Raw genomic sequence first — 22,196 nt, 5'->3', positions numbered from 1 at the left:
ACATGTCCGGGGGAATCTGGACGAATGGTAACCCTATTTAAATGAACATTTGACATTTTGTAACATTTGCAAAGATGTAAGGTGAAGAATTAACAAACTTGCCCCAAATAGTTCTCATCAATTACATTATATAAGAACTTATTCAGGATATTGGTAACAGAGTGATTAAATATTTTTCCCTGTTAAGATGATGAAGGTGACTTCATTAATCAGAAGACTTCCCAGAAACCCAAGGAGAATGGAACATCAGCAAGCAGCTGTCTAGGAACAGCAGGAGCAAGAAAGGAGGATGCAAAACCACAAGCTAAAAGTAAACCTTTATCGCCAATAAAATTGACGCCAACCTCTGTACTCGATTACTTTGGAACTAGTAGTGTGCAGCGATCAGACAAGAAATTGGTAGCAAGCAAAAGAAAAGAAGTGAGTATTCAACATGTTTCTTGTTTTTTCTTGATGATAGCAGATCAAAATGGCTGGTTTAGTGAACTGCTTAATGGCGATGCAGAGCAGCCACATAACCATTTATTCTTGACATGTCTTGCTTTAAAAGCCACTGTAGTGAGTAGCATTTTGACTAACACATCTAGATGTATCAGAAAGTCTAAAAAACATGATTATCGGATTATATTTTTTTCTTTGAACAGATCATTCGACATGAAAATAGTTGTTTTTTAACTGTTCTTCCCAATGGTGCCCTAATATATCTAGTAGACTTGTTTAGCAAGATTTTTTGATTTGTAGACTTGTGAAATCAATTCATTAATCATAAGTAATAAGCAAACATTTTGTTAAATTAGTGATTATTAAAACGTAAGTTTTGGTGCATGGGGAGGGATAAAATTTCTGAAGTGTTCCATCGTATTGTAGGAAACAAATTTTAGAATACTAAGGGCAGGGCTACACTTGCAGATGTAGAGTGCTTTGAGTTAAACCAGCCTTTGTAGAGTGCAGTAAGGAAAGTGCTGCAATCTGTCCATCCTGACAGCTGACAGCGCACTGGCGTGGCCACATTAGCAGCTCTTGCAACGGCCACAGAGAGCAGTGCATTGTGGTAGCTATCGCAGCATGCAAGTGGCTGCAACATGCTTTTCAAATAAGAGGGGTGGGGTGGAGTGTGACAGGGAATGTGTTGTGTGTATGTGGGGGGGGGGGGGGAGAGGGGTTTTGGGGGGGCTGAGAGCATGTCCACATGCTGTCTTGTAAGTTCAGACAACAACAGACCCCATTTTCCCTCCCTCCACCCCGGCCCCTCTCTCACATCCCACACAGCATTCCACAGTAATGGTTGCTTTGTCTCGGAGCAGATAAGCATGCCGGCTGTCAGAAATGGAGCTTTCAAAGGGCATATTGGCATGTCTGCAGTGATTCCAAAACAATGACAAGAGTGGCCACTTGATTATGGGATGTTTCCAGAGGCTGATCAGAGCGCAGTAATGCAACACCTCGTTCACACTGATGCCTGGGCATTTCAGCCAATGCGCACCAAGTATTAATCTTCTCGCCGAGGTGGAGTACCAGGAGCGCTCTAGCCCTGGAGTCAGAGCGCTCTACGTGCTTTGCCAGTGTGGATGGGTAGTCAGCTAGGGTGCTCAGGGCTGCTTTAATGCGCTCTAATTCGCAAGTGTAGCCAAGCCCTAAGAAAACACAGCTTTAATTAAACAATAGAAGAAATTCAAGTTGTAAGTATACTTACTTTAGAATAACACTAGCAAAATGGAGATCAGCAGTTTGCTAGCCTCTGCTCCTGTCCAACACTCTGAAGAACTGTAGAAGAGCCACTAATCTTACAAATGGTGTTATAACGTTAGATAACTATCAGTTAATTAATCGCAGTTAACTCACGCGATTAACTCAATTAAATTAATTGCGATTTTAAAAATTCATCGCGATTAGTTGCACTGTTAAACAATAGAATACCAATTGAAATTTATTAAATATTTTTGGATGTTTTTCTACATTTTCAAATATATTGATTTCTATTACACCACAGAATACAAAGTGTACAGTGCTCACTATATTATTATTTTATTACAAATACTTTCTTTTATCATTTTTACAGTGCAAATATTTTTCAGTTCATCTCATACAAGTAGTGTAGTGCAATCTCTTTATCATGAAAGTGCAACTTACAAATGTAGCTTTTGTTTGTTACATAACTGCTCTAAAAAACAAAATAAAATGTAAAACTTCTGAGCCTACAAGTCCACTCAGTTCTACTTCTTCAGTCAATCGCTAAGAGAAACAAGTTTGTTTACATTTATAGGAGATGCTGCTGCCTGCTTCTTATTTACGTCACCTGAAAGTGAGAACAGGCATTCGCATGGCACTTTTGTAGCCGGCATTGCAAGGTATTTATGTGCCAGATATGCTAAACATTCGTATGCCCCTTCATGCTTTGGCCACCATTCCAGAGGATATGCTTCCATGCTGATGATGCTCATTAAAAAATAATGCATTAATTAAATTTGTGATTGAACTCCTTGGGGGAGGACTGTATGTCTTTGGCTCTGTTTTACCTCCAATTCTGCCATATATTTCATGTTATAGCAGTCTTGGATGATGACCCAGCACATCTTTTGTTTTAAGAACATCTTTCACAGCAGAGTTGACAAAATGCAAAGAAGATACTAATGTGAGATTTCTAAAAATAGCTACAGCACTCGACCCAAGGTTTAAGAATCAGAAGTGCCTTCCAAAATCTGAGAGGGTCGAGGTGTGGAGCGTGCTTTCAGAAATCTTAAAAGAGCAACATTCAGATGCGGAAACTACAGAACCCGAACCACCAAAAAAAGAAAATCAGCCTTCTGCTGGTGGCATCTGACTCAGATGATGAAAATGAACATGCATCGGTCCGCTTTGCTTTGGATCGTTATCGAGCAGAACCCATCATCAGCATGGATGCATGTCCTATGGAATGGTGGTTGAAGATGAGGGGACATATGAATCTTTAGTGCATCTGGCACGTAAATATCTTGCGATGCCGGCTACAACAGTGCCATGCAAATGCCTGTTCTCACTTTCAGGTGACATTGTAAATAAGAAGTGGGCAGCATTATCTCCTGCAAATTGTAACCATGTTTGTTTGTCTGAATGATTGGGTGAAGTAGGACTGAGTGGACTTGTAGGCTCTGAAGTTTTACATTTTTATTTTTCAATGCAGTTATTTTTTTGGTCATAATTCTACATTTGTAAGTTCAACTTCCATGATAAAGAGATTGCACTACAGTACTTGTATGAGGTGAATTGAAAAATACTATCTTTTGGTTTTTTTACAGTGCAAATATTTGTAATAAAAAATAAATATGAAGTGAGCACTATACACTTTGTATTCTGTGTTGTAATTGAAATCAATATATTTGAAAATGTAGAAACTATCAAAAATATTTAAATAAATGGTATTCCATTATTGTTTAACAATGCGATTAATCGCGATTAATTTTTGTTATCGCTTGACAGCCCTACTAATAAGAGATTTCTCGCAATTCCAGTCCTATGTGGAAAGGTTTATTGTACTATCAGTAAACTGTCTGAAATGCTCGATAAAAAGCCAAGAACATTAGAGAATTTTATCAGCTTGAATTTCCAAAAAATTGTTTGACTTAAAATTGAAAATTTGCAATGCTTGTGAAAGGTGCCAGCCTGAGAGAAATGGCGTGTAAAGTTCTGTTTATCAACAGAATGTATACAGGGTGCATAGGCAGCAGCATGGACTTCCCTGCATTGCCCTGCCATTATGTTTGAGCCAGAGGGAAAGGGGGGAGGGGGTACTTCATATTCCACATACAACCTAATCAATGACTTCTCTTCTGAACCTGAGAACAAGGATGCCTATTAAAGCCAGGTGATGTGAACTGATATCAGCTTGGAAATAAGTGAGGCCACTTAATTTCATTTGGTATTCTGAATGGTAGCTGTTAACCTGGGATGGATTCAGATTAGTGAGGTATGAGTAAAATGCTCATTCCCAGTCCTTTTAGCCACTGTTGTCTTGGTATGTAACAAGATTATTCTAGAGAAATATACTCTTCATGATTAATACAACTGTATCTCATGGTACCTTTATAGATCATGGCAACAACTTGAACTATTGATTTTTGTTTTCCTTTCTTTGAAATGCAGCCTTCACAAAGCAGAGATTCATTGCTAGAAGATGAGACCATTGCTAAGCAACTGCAGTTAGAGGAAGATTCAGAGGTAAACTTTGTAAATACATTGTCCTGGCTCTCTGCCCCCCAAATTGATGAATCCTCTTTAAAAGCCTTTGCTTGACAACAAAATAGCTGGGTTGTGTTTTGTGTTGAGCAATTCCGTGAATTTGCTGCTGTAGTGGCTTGGAAAGGGAAAACCGATTTTATGTAGTCTTAAAAAATATATTTCAATAATAAAGTTCATATATGCGAGGTTATTTTGTGCATATTATTTTAGTATTGTGAATGTAGCCATATCTACCCTAATCTCTGCCTCCCTACATCCCTCCCCCACACCCTTTATCTGTTGCTATTCACCCCTCCCTTTCAAATCTGATCTTCATTCCCACTCCCTTATCTCTCTCTCTCTCTCTCTCTCTAATGCATACTCCATCTCAAAAGAGATCACTGCCACCATGACCATTTCATTTGATCTCTTGATCTCCATGCGCTCCTGGAAATCTATAGCATTATTACACCTGGGTACTGTATTTAACTTTATAAACGCCAGATGAATCTGTTTATATTGGGGGAACGCATACCTGTCAAAATGTGTGTGTGTTTTCTTCTTTGAAGGGAAGATTGGCTGGAAATGTGTAATACATAAGCATCATGTGAAGTAAATGTTTATAATTTAGATACATTTAAAAAGAATATATCCTCTTTGACCTTGCCAGAAACTAATATTCTAATAGGGTTAACTTTTGATATGAAATAAATAGTCTGTTTTAGGAAAAACCACGCACATTTTCTTTAAATTCCTAATACTTCTAGCACCACCACTCCCTTACACAAGACAGAGATGCTCAGCTGATACAATTTGTGTATCTTTGCCTTAAATGTCTTATTTACATTGATGATACTGTTGTCTCTTTTTTTTTTTCTTCTTTCTGCTGGAAGCAGGGAAGATAGATGCCATTCATCAGCTTCAGAGTACTACCGGTGTTATAGTTACGTAGAAAATAGTCCCTGTGGTATACTTGGACTTATGAAGTCATCTATTTGAATCAGGCAGGAAGGGCATGTTTGATCTTGCATTAGGACAGTTTACTTGCTGTTGTAAAAGGATTTGATTTGTAATGTGGAATACAGCCATTATCAATAAACACCTTAGTCAGGAAGAACAAATTTTTGCCCTAAGGCACAATATTAAATGATAATATGGTAACGAGGATGCCTGTCACTGTTGTAGATGTTGCATTAGGTTTTTCTTCATTTGTTCCTAACTAGGTTTTGTTTTGATTTGGCACAAGATAATAAGTAATTGCAAATGGAATCTGAGGAAATGTGTGGACCTGGACTTTTTTTTTTTTTACTGGAGGAAATCCATTTTGTTGAAATTGCTATTTATATTTTTCAGCTGGACTTGCATCTGTCTAATATGTCAGACAGTTGCTAAAATGCATTGAAAGCAAGAGCCAGGCAAGGGTCGGGCTATATTTGTAAAAATCTGCTCTCTTGAAATAAGAAAACTGGCGTTAAGATGACCATTTCATTGTGGGGATGTGCTAATACAGAACAGGCTTTGTTTCTGACACCAATTCTGAAAGAGGATCTCTGAAATCAGCAGGGAGCTCCCCAGTAACAGGTTGTGAGTAGTGAGATCCTGACTTCCTTTCAGATTTTAGTTGTGTAATGCATTAACAAGGTTGTTCCATAATAAAAGTATTCGAAGAGACAGCAAGTTTTGTTGTTAATGGGATTGGACAATTCTATTCCTCTATATCTAGGTAGCTCGTCTCTTTGTATAGTGGGGTTTGTTGCATTTCAAATATCCTTTCACTGAGTTGAATACTGTCGCTGCACTTGGGGAAAACAAGTAATTTTGTAGCATTTTGTGGAAATCCAATGCAGCAGGATTCCCTCTTGGTGGGGTATTTGATTAAAACTGCATATTGTCATAGTCCATGTGGTCAGTGAACTTTTGATCTTGAACAACAGGCAGTGGCATTTTATACAACCCATCTTTAGTTTAATTCTGTTGACAAAACCTGGATATTCTTTTTTTCTTCACAGCTAGAGAGACAGCTGCATGAGGATGAAGAATTTGCCAGAACTCTGGCCCTGTTGGATGAAACACCAAAGAAAAAAAAGGTTAATTATTTTATAAGCTTTGTTTTAAAAATGAAAATAATATTTTTAAAACTAAAATGTTGGTGACTCTGGATTGCATTGTATTTTTTTGTTTTAAAAAAAACCCACTACATCTTTTGACCATGTATGTATTTTACGGAGATCCATGGGGAGGCATTCTTGAAAGAAACATTAGGTTGTGGGATTGAAAAGGTCATGCCCATTTTTCCTTTCTCTTGGCTTGTTCTTCTCCCGCTCAATAAGCACCGTCCTCTCTTAGTATCAGCAGATGTGTTGCTTTTTATTCTTGTGGTTGAGTGGGTTGTCTGCTTCCTTTGAAACTGTTACTGTGCTCTGTTGGCGGCTAGAGAGTGCATCAGAACAAGTCTCCTTACTAGCCCCTTCACTGATAGAGTTGTTGACTTATGTCACAATTGTAGCTTTTCACATTGCTGTCTAGCATGCTAACGCTGAGATTTATCCCAAGATTAAAGAGTAAATCAGGTGATAATCATATGATCTCACTTTGTATTGTCTGACAAAATATGATTTTAATAAATAGTACTTTACTGGAAAAGAAAATTGGACAACTAGCATTTCATTATTGCCCTCTGTATCTCTTCAGGATTAGAAATCTATCCAGTGTAACTCATCATTGAGTTGTCTTCTTTTATATTTGTAGTTGTGGGGGATCCCTTTGGTATAGTTTTACTGTTAAGAGGATATCAAAATTTAGGCTGTGTCTACACTTAAACCACTGCAATGGCATAGCTACATCTGCGCTGCTGTAGCATTTCAGTGCAGACCCTCACTACAGTGACAGGAGCAATTCTCTCGTCATTATGGTAAATTTGTCTCTCCTTGGGGCAGTAGCTAGGTCAAAGAAGGAATTCTTCCATTGACCTAGTGCTGCCTACAGGGGGTTAGATCAGCTCAACTACTTTGCTCAGGGCTGTGGATTTTTCACAGCCCCAAGTGACGTAGACCTGGCCTTAGTTTTGAAACTGATTTTGTGAAGTTGCAGTTTTGTAGTTGATTGAGATTCACACTAAAATGTGATGCAGGAGAAAGTTAAAATTTAAGATTAAAATAATGAAGACCGAAGTGGTTCATGTGGAATTTTTTTTTTAATTAATCTGAAGTTATATTGATGCTTTGAATAACGTGGTCTATAGGCAATAATGTAACAAAATCTTATCAATATAGAAATGGAATCTTACAACAGAGGACTGAATGGTTTAGGTTCTGTGTATCTTATTACCAGTTTCCTGTCACATGTAGGTCCCCACTTTAAATTCAGCCCAGATTGGAAGGCAGTTTGGCGTTTTAGTACTTGAGGTGAAATTGAATTGCTGATCTAAAGTGAGGGTCCACATCACAAAACCACCACCTTATTTGTTACTGACTAGCATGAGTGTTGGCAATCTCAACAGAGAAGCCAAGGATTAATTGGACATAGAAAATGAAATTGTCTCTCACCCCTAAAGGTGAGGGCCCTCTGCTTTATTATACCTGGTAAATGAATATCTGGCATTGTCCACCAGTGTTAAAACATACACAAAAATAGGATTATAAAATCTGCAAATCTTATTTATTTTGAAACAAATTACACATTCAAACTGAAAATAGGCCAGATGTAAATCAGAAAGAGGACACCTACCCATGCTTTAGAGTACATGGGATTATTGCCTTTAAACTAGTTAGCAGTAATCATCTTTTAAGTTAATAAATGAAAGCACAACGTCCTATTTTTCCTAAGCTTCCCAAATGAACTGATGAGGGCCAAATTTTGCCATCATAGGTTCTCGGTATATGTCCCCTATTGGCATAAGGGGGAGTTGGGTGCATGCATGAGGGCAGAATTTGACCCTAAAAAGCTCATCTGCTTAGATATCCTTTCTGAAAGCGTATGTAATAAATCCTGTTCTAACCAGTGGCGGGGTTAACCTTTTAAGCAGTGCCATTCAGACCCCAAACACAGCTTTCAGAAATTGAGAGAGATGTTTTGAACCTGCAGAAGTCTCATTTAACTACTGGTTAGAGTATGTAAATTTCTTACCCTGGTATTTTGTTCATGTTTGTTTAGGCTCGAAAAGATCCAGAAGAGAAGCTAACCATTTTGACTACCAAGACCAGTTCAAACACAGCAGAAAAACATAAACAGTCTCAAAAAGGTAACGCTAGCATACAGAAAACCTTAGCACTCACTAATCTATAATATGAAGAGGTTCTCCTGTTAACACACATTTTTTTCCCCTCTCTTTTTCCGGGGAAAACGTCAAACTCAACAGATGACACAAGAAATTGTAGTGCGAAGGAACAAACTAAATCTGAAAGTACAAGACCATCTTGTCAGCATCCAGAAACGTCTGTTGGTAAAGCCGTGGAGTCAGAGAATAAGACTTTGCCTTTGAAACCTAGCTCTAAGCTGGTGGCTCTGAAACAAAAAGAAGACAGCAGTAAAAAGGAGAGAGAGACACTCAGTGCAGTGACAAAAGAAAAAATCATTTCAGGAAAGCAAGAGACGAGAACGCCAAAGAAACAGAAAGTTTCTCCCCAAAAGCCTGAGGTAGGGACCTTTCATGAGGAGTTCATTAGGGCTTGGTGCTGACACAAGGATATGAAGGGTTTGTTTTTTCTTTTTACCGTCCTCCTCATCTAACTATTGTTGCTGGGCAATATGTTTGCCTTTGAATCTCCTGGAGAACTTCTAATTTCAGGAAGTCAAATTTCTAGTGAGGTTTTAATAAGCGTGTCAAAGGCAAGAAAATTAGCTGGAGGAATAGTGATAAAATGAGGCTAGGAATTAACCGATCTAATTAACAAGCACTTCTTAAAGGGCATACATACACAGAAAGATCACATTAAAAAGTTCTGTGGGAAGAAAGCAATTATCTGAATAGCTACATAGTGCGAAAATTGGGGACAAGGGGGAGTTGGTAGTGTGTGAGGGCTTTCTTCTTTGTTCCCAAAGAGATCCCAGAAGTGGATGGCTTTTGAATCTTTTGTATGGAAATATATTGTTAACAGAAAACAACTAATGTTAATTTCTTTATCTCCTAGACACCTAGACTTTATTATTTATGATGTGCTTGGTGCTATACATGATACAGATATGAAGATTGTTCTTGCTGCATTCTCGATGACAGGATGCACTAGGTGACACAGGAAGAAGTTCATTTAGATTACATGTTAATAAATATATAAGAAATGCAGACTTAAGCACAGCATAGTCAGCTTTTCAACAATTCCCACCTTTCTTGTTTTTAATCCTAGACACTGAAATGTCAGAAGCATCTGCTAATCTTAAATTACCAATAGTTAAATGTTGATTTGAGAAATGATTCTGAAGAGCATTTCCCACCTCCCTACCCCTAGCAGCTGAAAATGGCAAATACTCTCTCTAAAGTTTTACACGCTTAACCAAAATCATCCCCTGTGTTTCTGCAGAGAAATAGACAATATTGCATTTATGAGGAGAAAGGCCTGGATTCTCTAATAGGCCTTTTTTAACTTCTTATTTTTTTTATGAATAAAAGGGTGACGCATCTGAAGCATAGCAAAATTTGTTGGTCACGTGTATCAATTTAGGGCATGTCTACACATGAAAATTATTCTGGATTAAGATAGGGTATGAGTTTTAAGTGGATAGTTATTCCCTAATAACTCCATGTCTGGACAAGCTCTAACGTAAACAGTGAATTACTTTTCACACATTTAAAGAGGTGTGCTGCAGTACTGTAGAGTAATTTTCCTTTTGTAAAGAGCAGTGTTGCTGCTAGTTACATGTCAGCATTTAAAAATAAGCGCTAGGGTTTGCTTCTCCTTTAAAGTGCAAAAAGCTATTTGGAAACTTTAAAGAAAGTAGAGCCTGAGTTTGATTGTTTCCTTGCTTATAGTAAATTTCTTCTTTCAAAGTCTATCAGTCCTGAGGACTCTGAAAAGAAACGAGTCAACTACCAGGCATATCGAAGCTTCCTTAATCGAGAGGGTCCAAAAGCACTAGGTTCCAAAGAGATACCACAAGTAAGTCCCAGTTTGGCAGTAGAAGAATTACAGCATTTTGTGTGTGTAATATTGATGTATATCAAGGGCCTCCAGATATAAATTACCTAGACAAGACCTAATTAAGAAATATTTTGAGAATAGATTTCTAATCTATAAAATATGCACTTCTAATCTAAAAAACTGCAATTTTTGTGGTGTTGAAAAATACTTGTGAAAATGGCTTGTTGGGTTCTACAATTTTCTCATGCTGAGCTCATTTCCAGGACTGCAGGATTTTGGAGCGAGCCAATTGTTTTGATCCAAGAAAAACAGACTGATTTTTTAATTTTTTTTTAAAGTCCCTACAAAATAAACGCAATACCTTTTTTATGTAAAAATAAACTGCACAAATTAAGAAACCTTAATGTCAGAGACTAGAAACCCTTCGTATAATATTTGATTTATATATTGATTTTTGATGTTTATAGTGGAAAACGATTGCCCTGCTGTTAGAAGAAAATGACTGCCAGTGGTTCGCAGTGCTTGAGGCACAGGATGTTGATGCCTATAGCAATAGAATTTACCCACTCAATTTTAGCTAAAAGTGCCAAGCAGTTCTGACTCTGACTATCCATTTGATTGTTTATGGCTGCTTACAGTCTCAGCTAACAAAACAGTATTTGACAAACCAAGGTATTGAAGAAATCATTTTTGTAATGGGGAGACATTTTGTTGTAAGTGCATCAAGTGATACTGCTTACTGTAACATTTGATTCTTAGGGAGGTGAAAACTGCTTGGAGGGTCTGACGTTCGTAATTACAGGAGTCCTGGAGTCTATTGAACGAGATGAGGCCAAGTCTTTAATTGAGCGTTATGGAGGAAAAGTGACTGGTAATGTGAGCAAGAAGACAAACTATCTCATTATGGGACGTGACTGTGGCCAGTCTAAATGTGAGAAGGTAAGTGCTGCTATGCATGATCCAAGAATGAAATACACACATTAATTCACTCATAGACTTTAAAGTCAGAAGGGACCATCAGGATCATCTAGTCTGACCTCCTGCACATTGCAGGCCACAGAACCTCGTCCATCAACTCCTTTTAATAAACATATAACTTCTAGCTGAGTTACTGAAGTCCTCAAATCATGATCTAAAGACTTCAAGTTACAAAGAATTCATCATTTACAATAGCTTAAACCTGCAAGTGACCTGTGCCTCATGCCCCAGAGGAAGATGAAAACCCGCGGGTCTCTGTCAATCTGACCCGGGGGAAAATTTCTTCTCAACCTCAAATATGGTGATCAGTTGGACCCTGAGCATCTTGGCAATACCCAACAGCCAGACACCACCTGGGAAAGAATTCTCTGTAGTAACTTAGAGCCCTTCCCATCTAGTGTCCCATCACTGGCCATTGGGGATATTTGCTCCTAGCAGTTGCAGATCAGCTATATGCCATTGTAGGCGGTCTCATCATACCATCTCCTCCATAAACTTATCAAGTTCAGTCTTGAGGCCTGTTAGGTTTTTGCCTCTTGGAAGGCAGTTTCAGAACTTCACTCCTCTGATAGTTAGAAACCTTTGTCTAATTTCAAGTCTAAACTTGTTGATGGCGAGCTTATATCCAGCTGTTCTTGTGTCAACATTGATGCTTAACTTTAAATAACTCCTCTCCCTTCCAAAACATTGTACCCATATGTAAATTTACTATCGTTACATCTCCCTTCCAAAACCAGACAATTCTCCCAAAAATGCATATTCTAAGGGGGGGGAATGAAATATTAAGTAATTTTTCTAAAAGAGAAAATGGTGTTTATTAATAGATTTTCTTTGTACTACTAATTTCAGATAGTGCCTCAGTTATGACTTAAAGATAACACTGACTTCCTTATTTTTCTACCAGTAGCATCAATTTGTACAGTAGTTTTGAGGGCTCAGCCATACCCGCATTATGTACAGACAGTATATCTGATGTAGTGCACTCTCTTCTATATGTGAGACCAGAATTAGGCCCAAAGTCGACAGCAGTGCTAAATTACAGTGGTGCTTCTGTTACATTACATAAAACAAATGTACATACAACACAGCATTAATATTAAAGGATTCAGACATGATTAAATATCTTTACAATCAGTACTAAAAACATTCAATGAGCAATAAGACATGAGTCTAGGATAGTTCTGATTAATGTGTACTGAAGGTGTGTGGTCAGATGAGAAATGAATCTGAAGGTGTAAATTAATCAGCCCCATCAGATTGTTCTCTGAAGTGTCTTATTGCTACTTGGAATGGATATTCAAAAGTTAATTTCTAGGAAAAATTAAAATTAAAAAAACCTTCCAGGTATGTAAATTAGTTTCAAGTAATTTTTTTTTCAAATGTTACCATTCTATAATCTGACTATAAATCATTTAAATATCTTATTGTAATATACAATGTTTTTGTTTTTATATTACTGCTAGAAACAACCACACATACCCTAAACTCTCCCCCTCCTGTCTCATTTGTGTCAATTATAGGCTATATGTTTGGTATTAATTTTGTTTTTAAAATTGTAACTGTAATGTGAATAGACACTTATTATACAGCTTTTTAACATTGCTTGTGTTTCCAAACTTAAGAATTACATACATAATTCACTTCTGTAAAGCAGTTTAAGTGCAATTGAGCTAATCTTAATTATTCTTTCCGGTCTAGGCATCAACATTAGGGACAAAAATTATTCATGAGGATGGCCTATTTGATCTGATTCGAACTATGCCAGGCAAAAAGTCCAAATATGAATTAGCAGCTGAAGCAGAGGTTTGTACGAATTAAACTTAATTTATTTCTTAAAGCACTGTCAGCTAGTATGGTGTGTGTGTTTTTGTCTGCCCGTCCATCTGTCGGCAGTTTCAGACTGGCTTTATGTAGTCAGACACGCTTCCATCACTCTGACTTCTCTTTGGGAGGTATTGTGGAAAAGAAGACTTCCTTTTATTCACTTTTGCTTTGGTTCTCATATTTATTTTTTTTAACCTATTTAATACACTCTCACACTCCCTCTAGTGCAGCTGCCTATCTGAGGAATGAGTATATTCCGGGGAAATCAAATAAATTTAATAAATTTTTCTAATTGTTTATCCTTTAAAATGTAATAGCTCTAGCAAATCTATACAATTATTTTACATTTGTTGCTGTCTAATTGAAGATGATCGATACTGTACGATATCAAGGCCATAATTCAAATCTGAGACCCTATTGCAAATTTAGGGTAATTAAGTGCAAATTGCAATGATAAATTTAGCATTTATTTGTGCTTTAACATTGTCACTCCTCTGTGCAAACATTAAGTAATCTTAATCTAAATAAACGTATGTTGATGAATGCTATAAAATTTATTTTACGGTGTGGTTAAGCTCAGTCTACAATGACCAGGCAAACAGTATTAAGTTTTCTAGAGGTACTACCATGGTTTCCAAACTCAGTGTAGACACAGTCTTGCTATTTCTCATGTGACTAGCAGCTGAAATGTAATGATTTTTTTTTATTTTATATCAGTCTAAAGCTGAGACATTTTGTGTTCCTGTTGTAATCCACTCATGGGCTTGCCATCCTCATACTTAACTAAGTTTGGAACTGTGTGTTTCTTTGGAGGTGTCACAGAGCTCCAAAATGTGTTTTGATGGAAATTTGGGCTTTTGACTCAGCTAAATTTTTCAAGGAAAGTATCTGTTTTCCACAGGCAATTTTGACTTTTTGTTCAAAAACCAATTTAAATTTTGAAATGCCACCATAGTGCCTCATAGGAGTTGTAGTTTGCTGCCCTTTTCTCTTCCATGGGCTGCATTCCCCAGCCTCAAACTACATCTCCCACAAAGTGCCATGAGTAGGGACTCCCTGATACACCATAATGACTCAGCAATAAGGGAGACCATGGTGAATAATCAGAGTTACAGTTTCAGGTGCCTCATGGCCCACTCCGTGCAGGGGACTCCCTGGCCTGACTACTAGTCCCATGAGGCACTGCAGTGTTCTTTCCAAATGGAAGTTTTAATTTTTTTGCTGACTATTTTAAAAGGGGGTGGGGAAAATTCTAATTAGCTTTAGTGATATAAGTTGTCACCCTTCCGAAGGCTCTTTAGCTGGGTGTGCTACTGACCTGTTCTTGTATAGTTTTATTTTCCCTTTACACTTTCACTCTTCTGACTCTTTCACTCTTAAGGCAAAGAAAGCAAAGTCAAAATGGGACAAGACCCCACAGAAAACAGAGCCTGAAAAAAGAAAAATTAGCCCAGCTAAGAAAGAAACTGACCCTAAAAAAAGCAACTCCACTCTTGAAAAAGGAGGCACCTTCAGATCTATAAAAAAAGAAACTACTGAAGCTCAGAAAGGTCTGAACTTCAAGCAGCAAGCTATGGAGAAGAAGCATGCCGCAAAACCTGAAGAGAGTTGTGTTCCTGAGATAAGCAAAGACAGAGCAGAGGGGTTGCTGTGGGTTGATAAATATAAGCCCACATCTCTTAAAACAGTAATTGGACAGCAAGGGGATCAAAGCTGTGCCAATAAGTTATTACGATGGCTCCGAAACTGGCACAAGAATACTTCTGAGGACAAACATGGTGACTATGCAATTAATATCTATTTTTCTGGCTGTTTTCAGGATTCTCAATTTGTAGAACTTCGGGTGTTCACACTGCTCAGCTTCATGTAGACTCTTTTATAGAGTGCAAGCCACTGTAGAAGTCTGGAATCAGGTTTAAGTCCCCGGGTATGTCTACACTACCCGCCGGATAGCGATCGATCTATCGGGGATCGATTTATCGCATGTAGTGTAGACGCGATAAATTGATCCCTGATCGCTCTCCCGTCGACTGCTGAACTCCAGCAGTGCGCGAGGCGGAAGCAAAGTCGACGGGGGAGCTGCGGCCGTTGATCCAGCACTGCGAGGATGCAAAGTAATTTTAATTCGATCTAAGATACGTCGACTTCAGCTATGCTATTCTCGTAGCTGAAGTTGCGTATCTTAGATCGATCCCCCCCGCACTCCCCCAGTGTAGACCAGGCCTCAGAATAGAAGCAATATTTTCAGCAAGTGTTGTCTGTTTTACCTTTGAAGTTGTAAAACAATCATTTTCAGTTCACCAGATTTACACTGTACTGTTTGCACAGTTTTGTACTTTATTTGTTTGGTTATTTACAAACTATAAGATAGGCCCAAACCCCAACATACATATAATAGACATTAATTCCCTTCCCCCACCAACATGACTGTCTCTGGCCAACACCCATTTCCTCACTAGCAGGGAGAAAAGGTGGGCCTTGCAGCATGCCCTGAAGGCTAATATACTCTGGTGGCTGTTGTGCCCGTGGGGAAGAAGTGAGTTCCCAAGGTCCTGGCACTGACTAGCAAGTTGCTTTAGGGATAATCTGCAACTTTAAAGAAAAGACTCTGCAAGCTGGTCAGTGCAATCTATTGGTACTTAGTGTGTGGTATTCTGGACTAATTTTTTATGCCCTTTCATGAGGATATGTAAGAGAAAATGAAAAGGGCGCAGTAAGTTTGAATGTAATTTCACTGCAACACAGTTTTTTTTAAATATATCCAATATTAATGTTTCACAGCAACTAAAAGTGTTAAAACATTTTAGTGCCACAGGTACCTTTAATTATTGAAAACATTAAAAGCAAAGAGTGCAATCGCATATTCTGTTAAACTAAGATTATTTGAATTACAGTTCTCCAAATTTTCATGCTATGACTATTCTATAGATTTATATTCCATTGTTTTGATATCCAACGATTGAGCTTGCTTGTTTTAAGGTCTGGTATTTTTAAGGTATCTTTTTAAAATACGTAACTATCTACCATCCCTGTATTATATCTAGATAAAAGTTGCTTTTATTTTTCTAGCAAAACCTAGTAAATCGGGAGGCAAAGAAGATGGTACTAATTTTAAAGCAGCTTTGCTGTCAGGTCCACCAGGAGTTGGTAAAACGACTACAGCTGCTTTAGTTTGTGAGGTGAGTGCTTGTTCACAAATGTTTTTGGGATGCAAGATCAAGGTCTATATCCAATACTTGCACCTACAATTGGATACATTAAGATGGGCCCCCACTGTGACTCTGCATGGGTGTAGGGGTCCACCTATATAGAATCCCCATGAAGATCCACCCATGCAGAACTGATTGTATTGTCAGGGTCTTACGTGATAATATAGCTGCTAGGATACTCATGTAATGAGTATGGTGTAAGTACATAGATGATAGTGATGTGATTGTGCACCCATGTCTATTTATGAAAAGGAACGCAAGTTCCAGTATGATGAGCAGTTGAGGATGGGATTTTTTGAAGTGCTCAGCATTGGCTTAACTCTGTTCCTATTGAAGCTAATAGCAGATCTACCAGTTGAAGTTTAGTGGGAGCAGAGTGAAGCCATCACTGCATGCTTTTGAAAATCCTGTGTGACACTAGGTTTAGGGGGATATATTTTTGTATTCCTCCTAAAACTTTTCATTTGCCCTAGTGCCAAACTTTCTAAGTGAATTGTTGAAGACAAAAGAAGCTGAGAAGAGTTGGGACTGAATTTTTGCTGAAATTTTGAAAATGATTCTAAAATTTTTGTCTTAATAATAACAATGTTTCTCAATTGGTCAGTCATGACCCCCAGGCACATCATGAAAGACCGTCAGGAGTCGCGAGGTGTTGAGAACTTCATTACAATTGTAAAGCAAAGAAATAATGAAATTATATAAATTCTTATTACATTTAAAAATCCAATTACATCAACATAATTATGGAAGCTTATTGTTAATAAATTATACACAGTTATAAATATTTTAATTTAATATATCAATAATTATATCTATTATTATGTAACTTTTTTTTAATATGCTCTTTTTTTATAGTATATGTAATGGGGTCAATGTTTGGCTTTCAATGAGGGGTCATAAGCTGAAAAGTTCAAGAAACTCTAGCCTAAGCTGTCTAGTTTTGTGGTGGGAGATAATGGAGGATTTCACACTGAATGTTTCTTACTGTAAATCTTTCAGAAATACTAATTGAAAATCCCAGATTTCATTCACAAAGGGGCCTAAGGGAGTTTAGTACCCAAATCCTATTGAAAGCCAATAGGAGTTGGGCCCAGAACTCTTGGCCCCTTTGAAAATCCCAAACTAAAACTCTGACTTCTGCTTCAGTTGAGACATATACTGTATATTCTGTTAATTTAAACTGAGTTCTTGATGTGCTATGTCAGTCCCCTTTTGCGGCTGAATCTGTGACTTCCCAGTTTTATAAAATTAGAAGAAGACAGACCCACCTCCAAACTTACAGAATTTTAGAAATGAATTACTGAATCAGCAGTGAATTTTGTTCTGCTGTGGGGTAATATAGCATGTCTCTGTTTATGATGATTTATCCAAAAAATATTTAGAATGCAAGAGAAAAGGAGGGGAAATACAAAGCTGTACATCGTTTTAGTTTATAATGTATGGTCTTCCCATCTTTGCTCATGAGTGGTTTTGGTTTTTTTTTCTGATGTATTCTAATTGTTCTGCTTGGTTCGTATTGGGATTAGGAACTGGGGTACAGCTATGTGGAACTGAATGCTAGTGACACTCGCAGTAAGAACAGTTTGAAGGATGTGGTTGCCGAATCTCTGAATAACACCAGCATGAAAGACTTCTGTTCTGGTATGTGTGGTGTTCCTTTGTTGCCCTTTTTTTTTTTTTTTTTAGATAGATCCCAATTATGTGCAGTGCTGAGCACCTCAACTCCTACTGCAGTGAAGTAACTACCCTTCTTCCATGACATCCACTGGGAGCTGTGTGTGCTCAGTAGCTGGTAGGATCAACCCCATATTTTAGAGAGGGAGTTTCATGTATTAATATGAAAGCAAGTCAGAGCAATGGGCTCGGGAAGAATCCTAAATATTACTTTAGGTTGATATTTAATTACGGTATGTTGTGGAAGTTACACAAACTGCTAAAAACTGTATAATTGCTCTCCTGCTGCATAGGACTGGATATTGTAGATATGACAAGAGAATCAATCAGCACTACAGTGTGAACATGTATTTTGAGTGTACTGTATGTGCGACTGGCAGAACAGGAGATTAACATTTCATTAATATAGATTTAACTGTAGAGAGTTGTGTAAAGAGCAGCACCTCTATAACCCTGGGAAATAAGTATTTCAGTGCAACTTCACTTGTCCTCATTAATTTTTTAGGAACATCCCATTCAGTTAGCATGAAACATGTATTGATCATGGATGAAGTGGATGGAATGGCAGGGAATGAAGACAGAGGAGGAATACAGGTGAAACATCTACAGTTGGTTGCTGTCACTAGTAAAATGTGTAACATTTATATGGGCAAAGTGGTTAATCTAGATAATAAAAATCTCATCACAGAGCTGAGTATTTAAAGTACTGAAAAAACCTGCTTGAACTGCATGGTTTGAGACACAGAAATAAATTTCTTTTTCAATAGAGTGGTAAATGACAGAGTTAGGAAAAGAAGGACCAGGTCCATAATGTAACTCCATTACAGTCAATAGAGCTATGCTGATTTACACCAACTGATGATTTGACCCAAGTATTGACTCATAAGCTGCTTTAAGATAACAAATTCTAATAGTTTTTGCTATGTGTGATATATGAAGACTCTAACATTTACACTGTAAATGTGTTTACATTGCAGGAGTTAATTGGTCTGATCAAAACCACAAAGATTCCTATAATCTGTATGTGTAATGATCGGAACCATCCCAAGATTCGTTCCCTGGTACATTACTGTTTTGATCTTCGCTTTCAGAGACCTCGGCTAGAACAGATTAAGGTAGGAATAGTGACATTAGGAGGTTGTTCATTGAGTAGCATTGCATTGAATGCAGCCAATTCTCTACAAGGATCTATTTTTTAATTTTCCAGTCACTGGTAGAAATAGAAATCTGCATCAACACCTAAGGTCAAAAATTAGGTTGCACGGAGTAACTTCAGTAGTTGCAGGGTGGAGGGGGATCTTGTTGGCTATTGCTCGCTTTTTCAAAAGTGGATGCATAGTTAGGCATCTAAGAAAGTGGCCTTATTTTTCAAAAGAGCCAAGTAAAGGTAACAATGGGTAATAGATATGCATACTTGAAAGAGGACTGTTTAAAAAAAATAATAAATCATACCTTGTAAATTGAAATTAAATCATTGTAACATTCTTCATTGTAAATGTGCATATTTAGTCCATCATTTTTATTCTATTTTAAGTACATTATATGTACAAAAATACTCAAGATATTTTTCTCTTTCAAATATTTTGCTTATTACAGGGTGCCATGATGTCTATTGCATTTAAAGAAGGGTTAAAGATACCGGCTCCAGCTATGAATGAGATAATTCTGGCAGCAAATCAGGACATTAGGCAGGTCAGTTATACACCTGTACCAATCTTGGTAGCCTGTAGTTCATGCTTGCATTTGTAGCACATGAACGCTAGATTGCTGCTTTTGTATAGAGATCAGATTTTCTTCCTATGTCTTTGTCCTGTCAGATGTCCTTAGCTATACATAAGCTGTCTGTTTTGTTTGTTCCCAGGTTTTACATAATCTTAGTATGTGGTGTACAAAAAATAAATCACTGACCTATGATGAGGCAAAAGCTGATGCCAGCAAAGCCAAAAAGGACATCAAATTGGTAAGAAGAGTGTACATCTTGGATCAGCTGCTAATGGATTTGTTCCTAGTAACCAGAAGTTCAACAAAAGAAATAAAATACTAGTAGTCAAAATATAGAGGTAGTCAGCTACTTAAAAAGTGTTTTGAGTATGCACCAGACCCACTTATTTGGTAAAGTTTTGTCACCATAACTGAAGAGTAAAACCAACAAAAAAATTGAAGTAGAGTTTTTCCCAGAACAGGTGAGAGCAGAATGCTCCTTGAAGTCTATTATGGATCTGTGCAGATCTAATTTACCTGTGCAAGATTAAAATATTTTAGATGAAGTAGGCCAGGCAATACAGCTTTTTATCGTGTTTGTTTTTTTTGTTGTTGTTTAAAGGACTAACTTGGCAGCTCCCCGAAGGTTAAAGATTATGGAGCTCACTCCTTCCTACCCTTGACAATCGTTCATCCTCACAAATAGTCATAAAATTATTTACCTCAACCTACTCGCAGAGGTGTTGAAGCTCAATCTTAGTGTCTGTAAAGCACTTCAAGATCTTTGGATAGAAGTAGTTATAGTAGAGTTTTATATTAGAGTCCAGATATAGCTATGGGCCGTCACTATAGTTACTTCCTGTCCTCATCTACTATTCGTAGAAGATGCAGCACATGTGTGATCAGCTTTTTAAAATGCCTTTATTTTAGGGCCCCTTTGATGTCGTCAGGAAGGTTTTTACTGCTGGAGAGGAAACTGCTCACATGTCTCTTATAGACAAATCTGACCTATTCTTCTATGATTACTCTCTAGCACCTCTTTTTGTCCAAGAAAATTATGTACATGTGAAACCTGTTGCTGCTCGGTGAGTTGTCCCATATCACAAATAGTGAAACGGGTTGTGTGTGTGTGTGTGTGTGTGTGAGAGAGAGAGAGAGAGAGAGAGAGAGAGTTTTTACTCTTTAATATATTTGGAGGTTCCTGCAGTAATATGGACAACTACTTTTTTCCAGAGGTAACATGAAAAAACACTTGATGCTACTGAGCAGAGCAGCAGACAGTATATGTGATGGTGATCTAGTTGACAAGCAGATTCGCAGTAAGCAAAACTGGAACCTTCTGCCTATGCAGGTAAACCCTTCTTTCATTTCTCATACGTAACGTAAGGATGTCCCAGATACCAGACCACTCCCTTGAAATTGTTGTCCTGGTTTATTACATAACTTATAGTTTGTACAGTTATATTGTTCAGTTCAAATGATCGATTCTGCCATTTGGACTACATTGCCCATATTCACGTGAGTGAAAAGCTTCTCCTGTATTAATACAGCATTTCCAAAACTTCTGAAAGCTTGAGGCTCTCTTCAGGAAATTGCATGTCCCCTGAAACCCTGTTATATGTTGTAGAAAATTAAGATGGATAAGTCTTTATCATCATGTGTGTGTCCCCTACCTCCCTTGGCTAGTCCTTGTAATCCCCCCGCCATCACACACACACACACACACACTCTCTCTCTCTGAGAAAAACAGTGTTCACGTTTAAAGTATCATTGGCATCTGAGTTGGTTTTCATTGAAATGAATGAGACAATTCAGATCTCACAGGTATTGCAGCAGGCTCTTTGCAAACTCAGGCAGACACCTCTTCATTTGTTACACTGTCACATTTTGAAAGTTTTCTTTGTAACCATAATTGTTAGACTGTTGGTTTTAAAATTAAAGCTGACAGTCTGGAGAACAACATGGAGATCTGTCCATGCCATCTTGGCCAGTTCCTCTGGTGTTTCTCTCCCTCTCCCCTTCACACAAACTTTGAGAAACACTGTCACGCCCCTGGTGTCAAGTTCACAGAAACCTCTTGAAAGCTGTGTCCATTGGGGGATGCATGAGTGCCCCCTCAAGGTGCTAAACATTTGGTGGCTAAGGCTGTATATATAAAGGAGTTTATTCGTGCCAGCCATTTCAGTTCCTTCAACACAGAGCAGACTGGATCCTCTGTGTTTGTCATCACGTTTAGGCTGGTGTAGTAGCCAAAATCATTAAATAGTTCAGTTTGAGGATAGTGGCTTTTGGTTTTGGGGTATTTTGTATCTTAATAGAGTTTTGCAGCCTTTAAGGACTCAATCTGGTGCTGAGGCTGTGCCCAGACTGAAACCCCAAAGGAGTTTAAAAGCTGTGCATGGTGCCTAGCTATTGTTCCTGAGCCTAATGCACATCTAAGGTGCCTAACTTTCCCACAGAGACGGTCATTTATGTGTCTGGATACTCCTTTCAGGAGATACTCTGAAGGCAGCTAAGCCAGAAACATCAAGAATGGCCGGCC

At 37.9% G+C, this 22,196-nt stretch overlaps 2 protein-coding genes across 3 annotated transcripts in view; one reads left to right on the top strand and one right to left on the bottom strand.

Moving 5' to 3' along the window:
* Positions 1–22,196, top strand: part of RFC1 (replication factor C subunit 1) — a 78,858-nt gene that overhangs the window by 51,135 nt on the left and 5,527 nt on the right. The window contains exons 5-21 of the mRNA XM_054029212.1: positions 188–420; positions 4,120–4,194; positions 6,204–6,281; positions 8,347–8,434; positions 8,552–8,829; positions 10,179–10,286; positions 11,028–11,207; positions 12,945–13,049; positions 14,452–14,848; positions 16,140–16,249; positions 17,806–17,920; positions 18,459–18,547; positions 18,931–19,068; positions 19,550–19,645; positions 19,815–19,913; positions 20,585–20,739; positions 20,888–21,005. Coding sequence (XP_053885187.1) covers positions 188–420; positions 4,120–4,194; positions 6,204–6,281; positions 8,347–8,434; positions 8,552–8,829; positions 10,179–10,286; positions 11,028–11,207; positions 12,945–13,049; positions 14,452–14,848; positions 16,140–16,249; positions 17,806–17,920; positions 18,459–18,547; positions 18,931–19,068; positions 19,550–19,645; positions 19,815–19,913; positions 20,585–20,739; positions 20,888–21,005 — 2,462 coding nt within the window. The remainder of the gene's footprint in view (positions 1–187; positions 421–4,119; positions 4,195–6,203; positions 6,282–8,346; positions 8,435–8,551; positions 8,830–10,178; positions 10,287–11,027; positions 11,208–12,944; positions 13,050–14,451; positions 14,849–16,139; positions 16,250–17,805; positions 17,921–18,458; positions 18,548–18,930; positions 19,069–19,549; positions 19,646–19,814; positions 19,914–20,584; positions 20,740–20,887; positions 21,006–22,196) is intronic.
* The window catches only part of WDR19 (WD repeat domain 19), a 137,722-nt gene continuing 119,748 nt past the window's right edge, over positions 4,223–22,196 (bottom strand). The window contains exon 37 of one of the 2 annotated variants that reach the window (XM_054029211.1): positions 4,223–6,251. The gene's annotated coding sequence lies outside the window, so the exon portion shown is untranslated. Of the gene's footprint in view, positions 6,252–8,608; positions 8,698–22,196 lie in introns of those variants that run through there. The other variant, XM_054029210.1, reaches the window with a different exon arrangement.

This window comes from Malaclemys terrapin, chromosome 5, assembly GCF_027887155.1.
Source record: "Malaclemys terrapin pileata isolate rMalTer1 chromosome 5, rMalTer1.hap1, whole genome shotgun sequence".
Taxonomy (NCBI): Eukaryota; Metazoa; Chordata; order Testudines; family Emydidae; genus Malaclemys; species Malaclemys terrapin.
The sequence above is the reverse complement of the archived record's forward strand: the minus strand, read 5'-3'. Positions and strand labels throughout refer to the sequence as shown.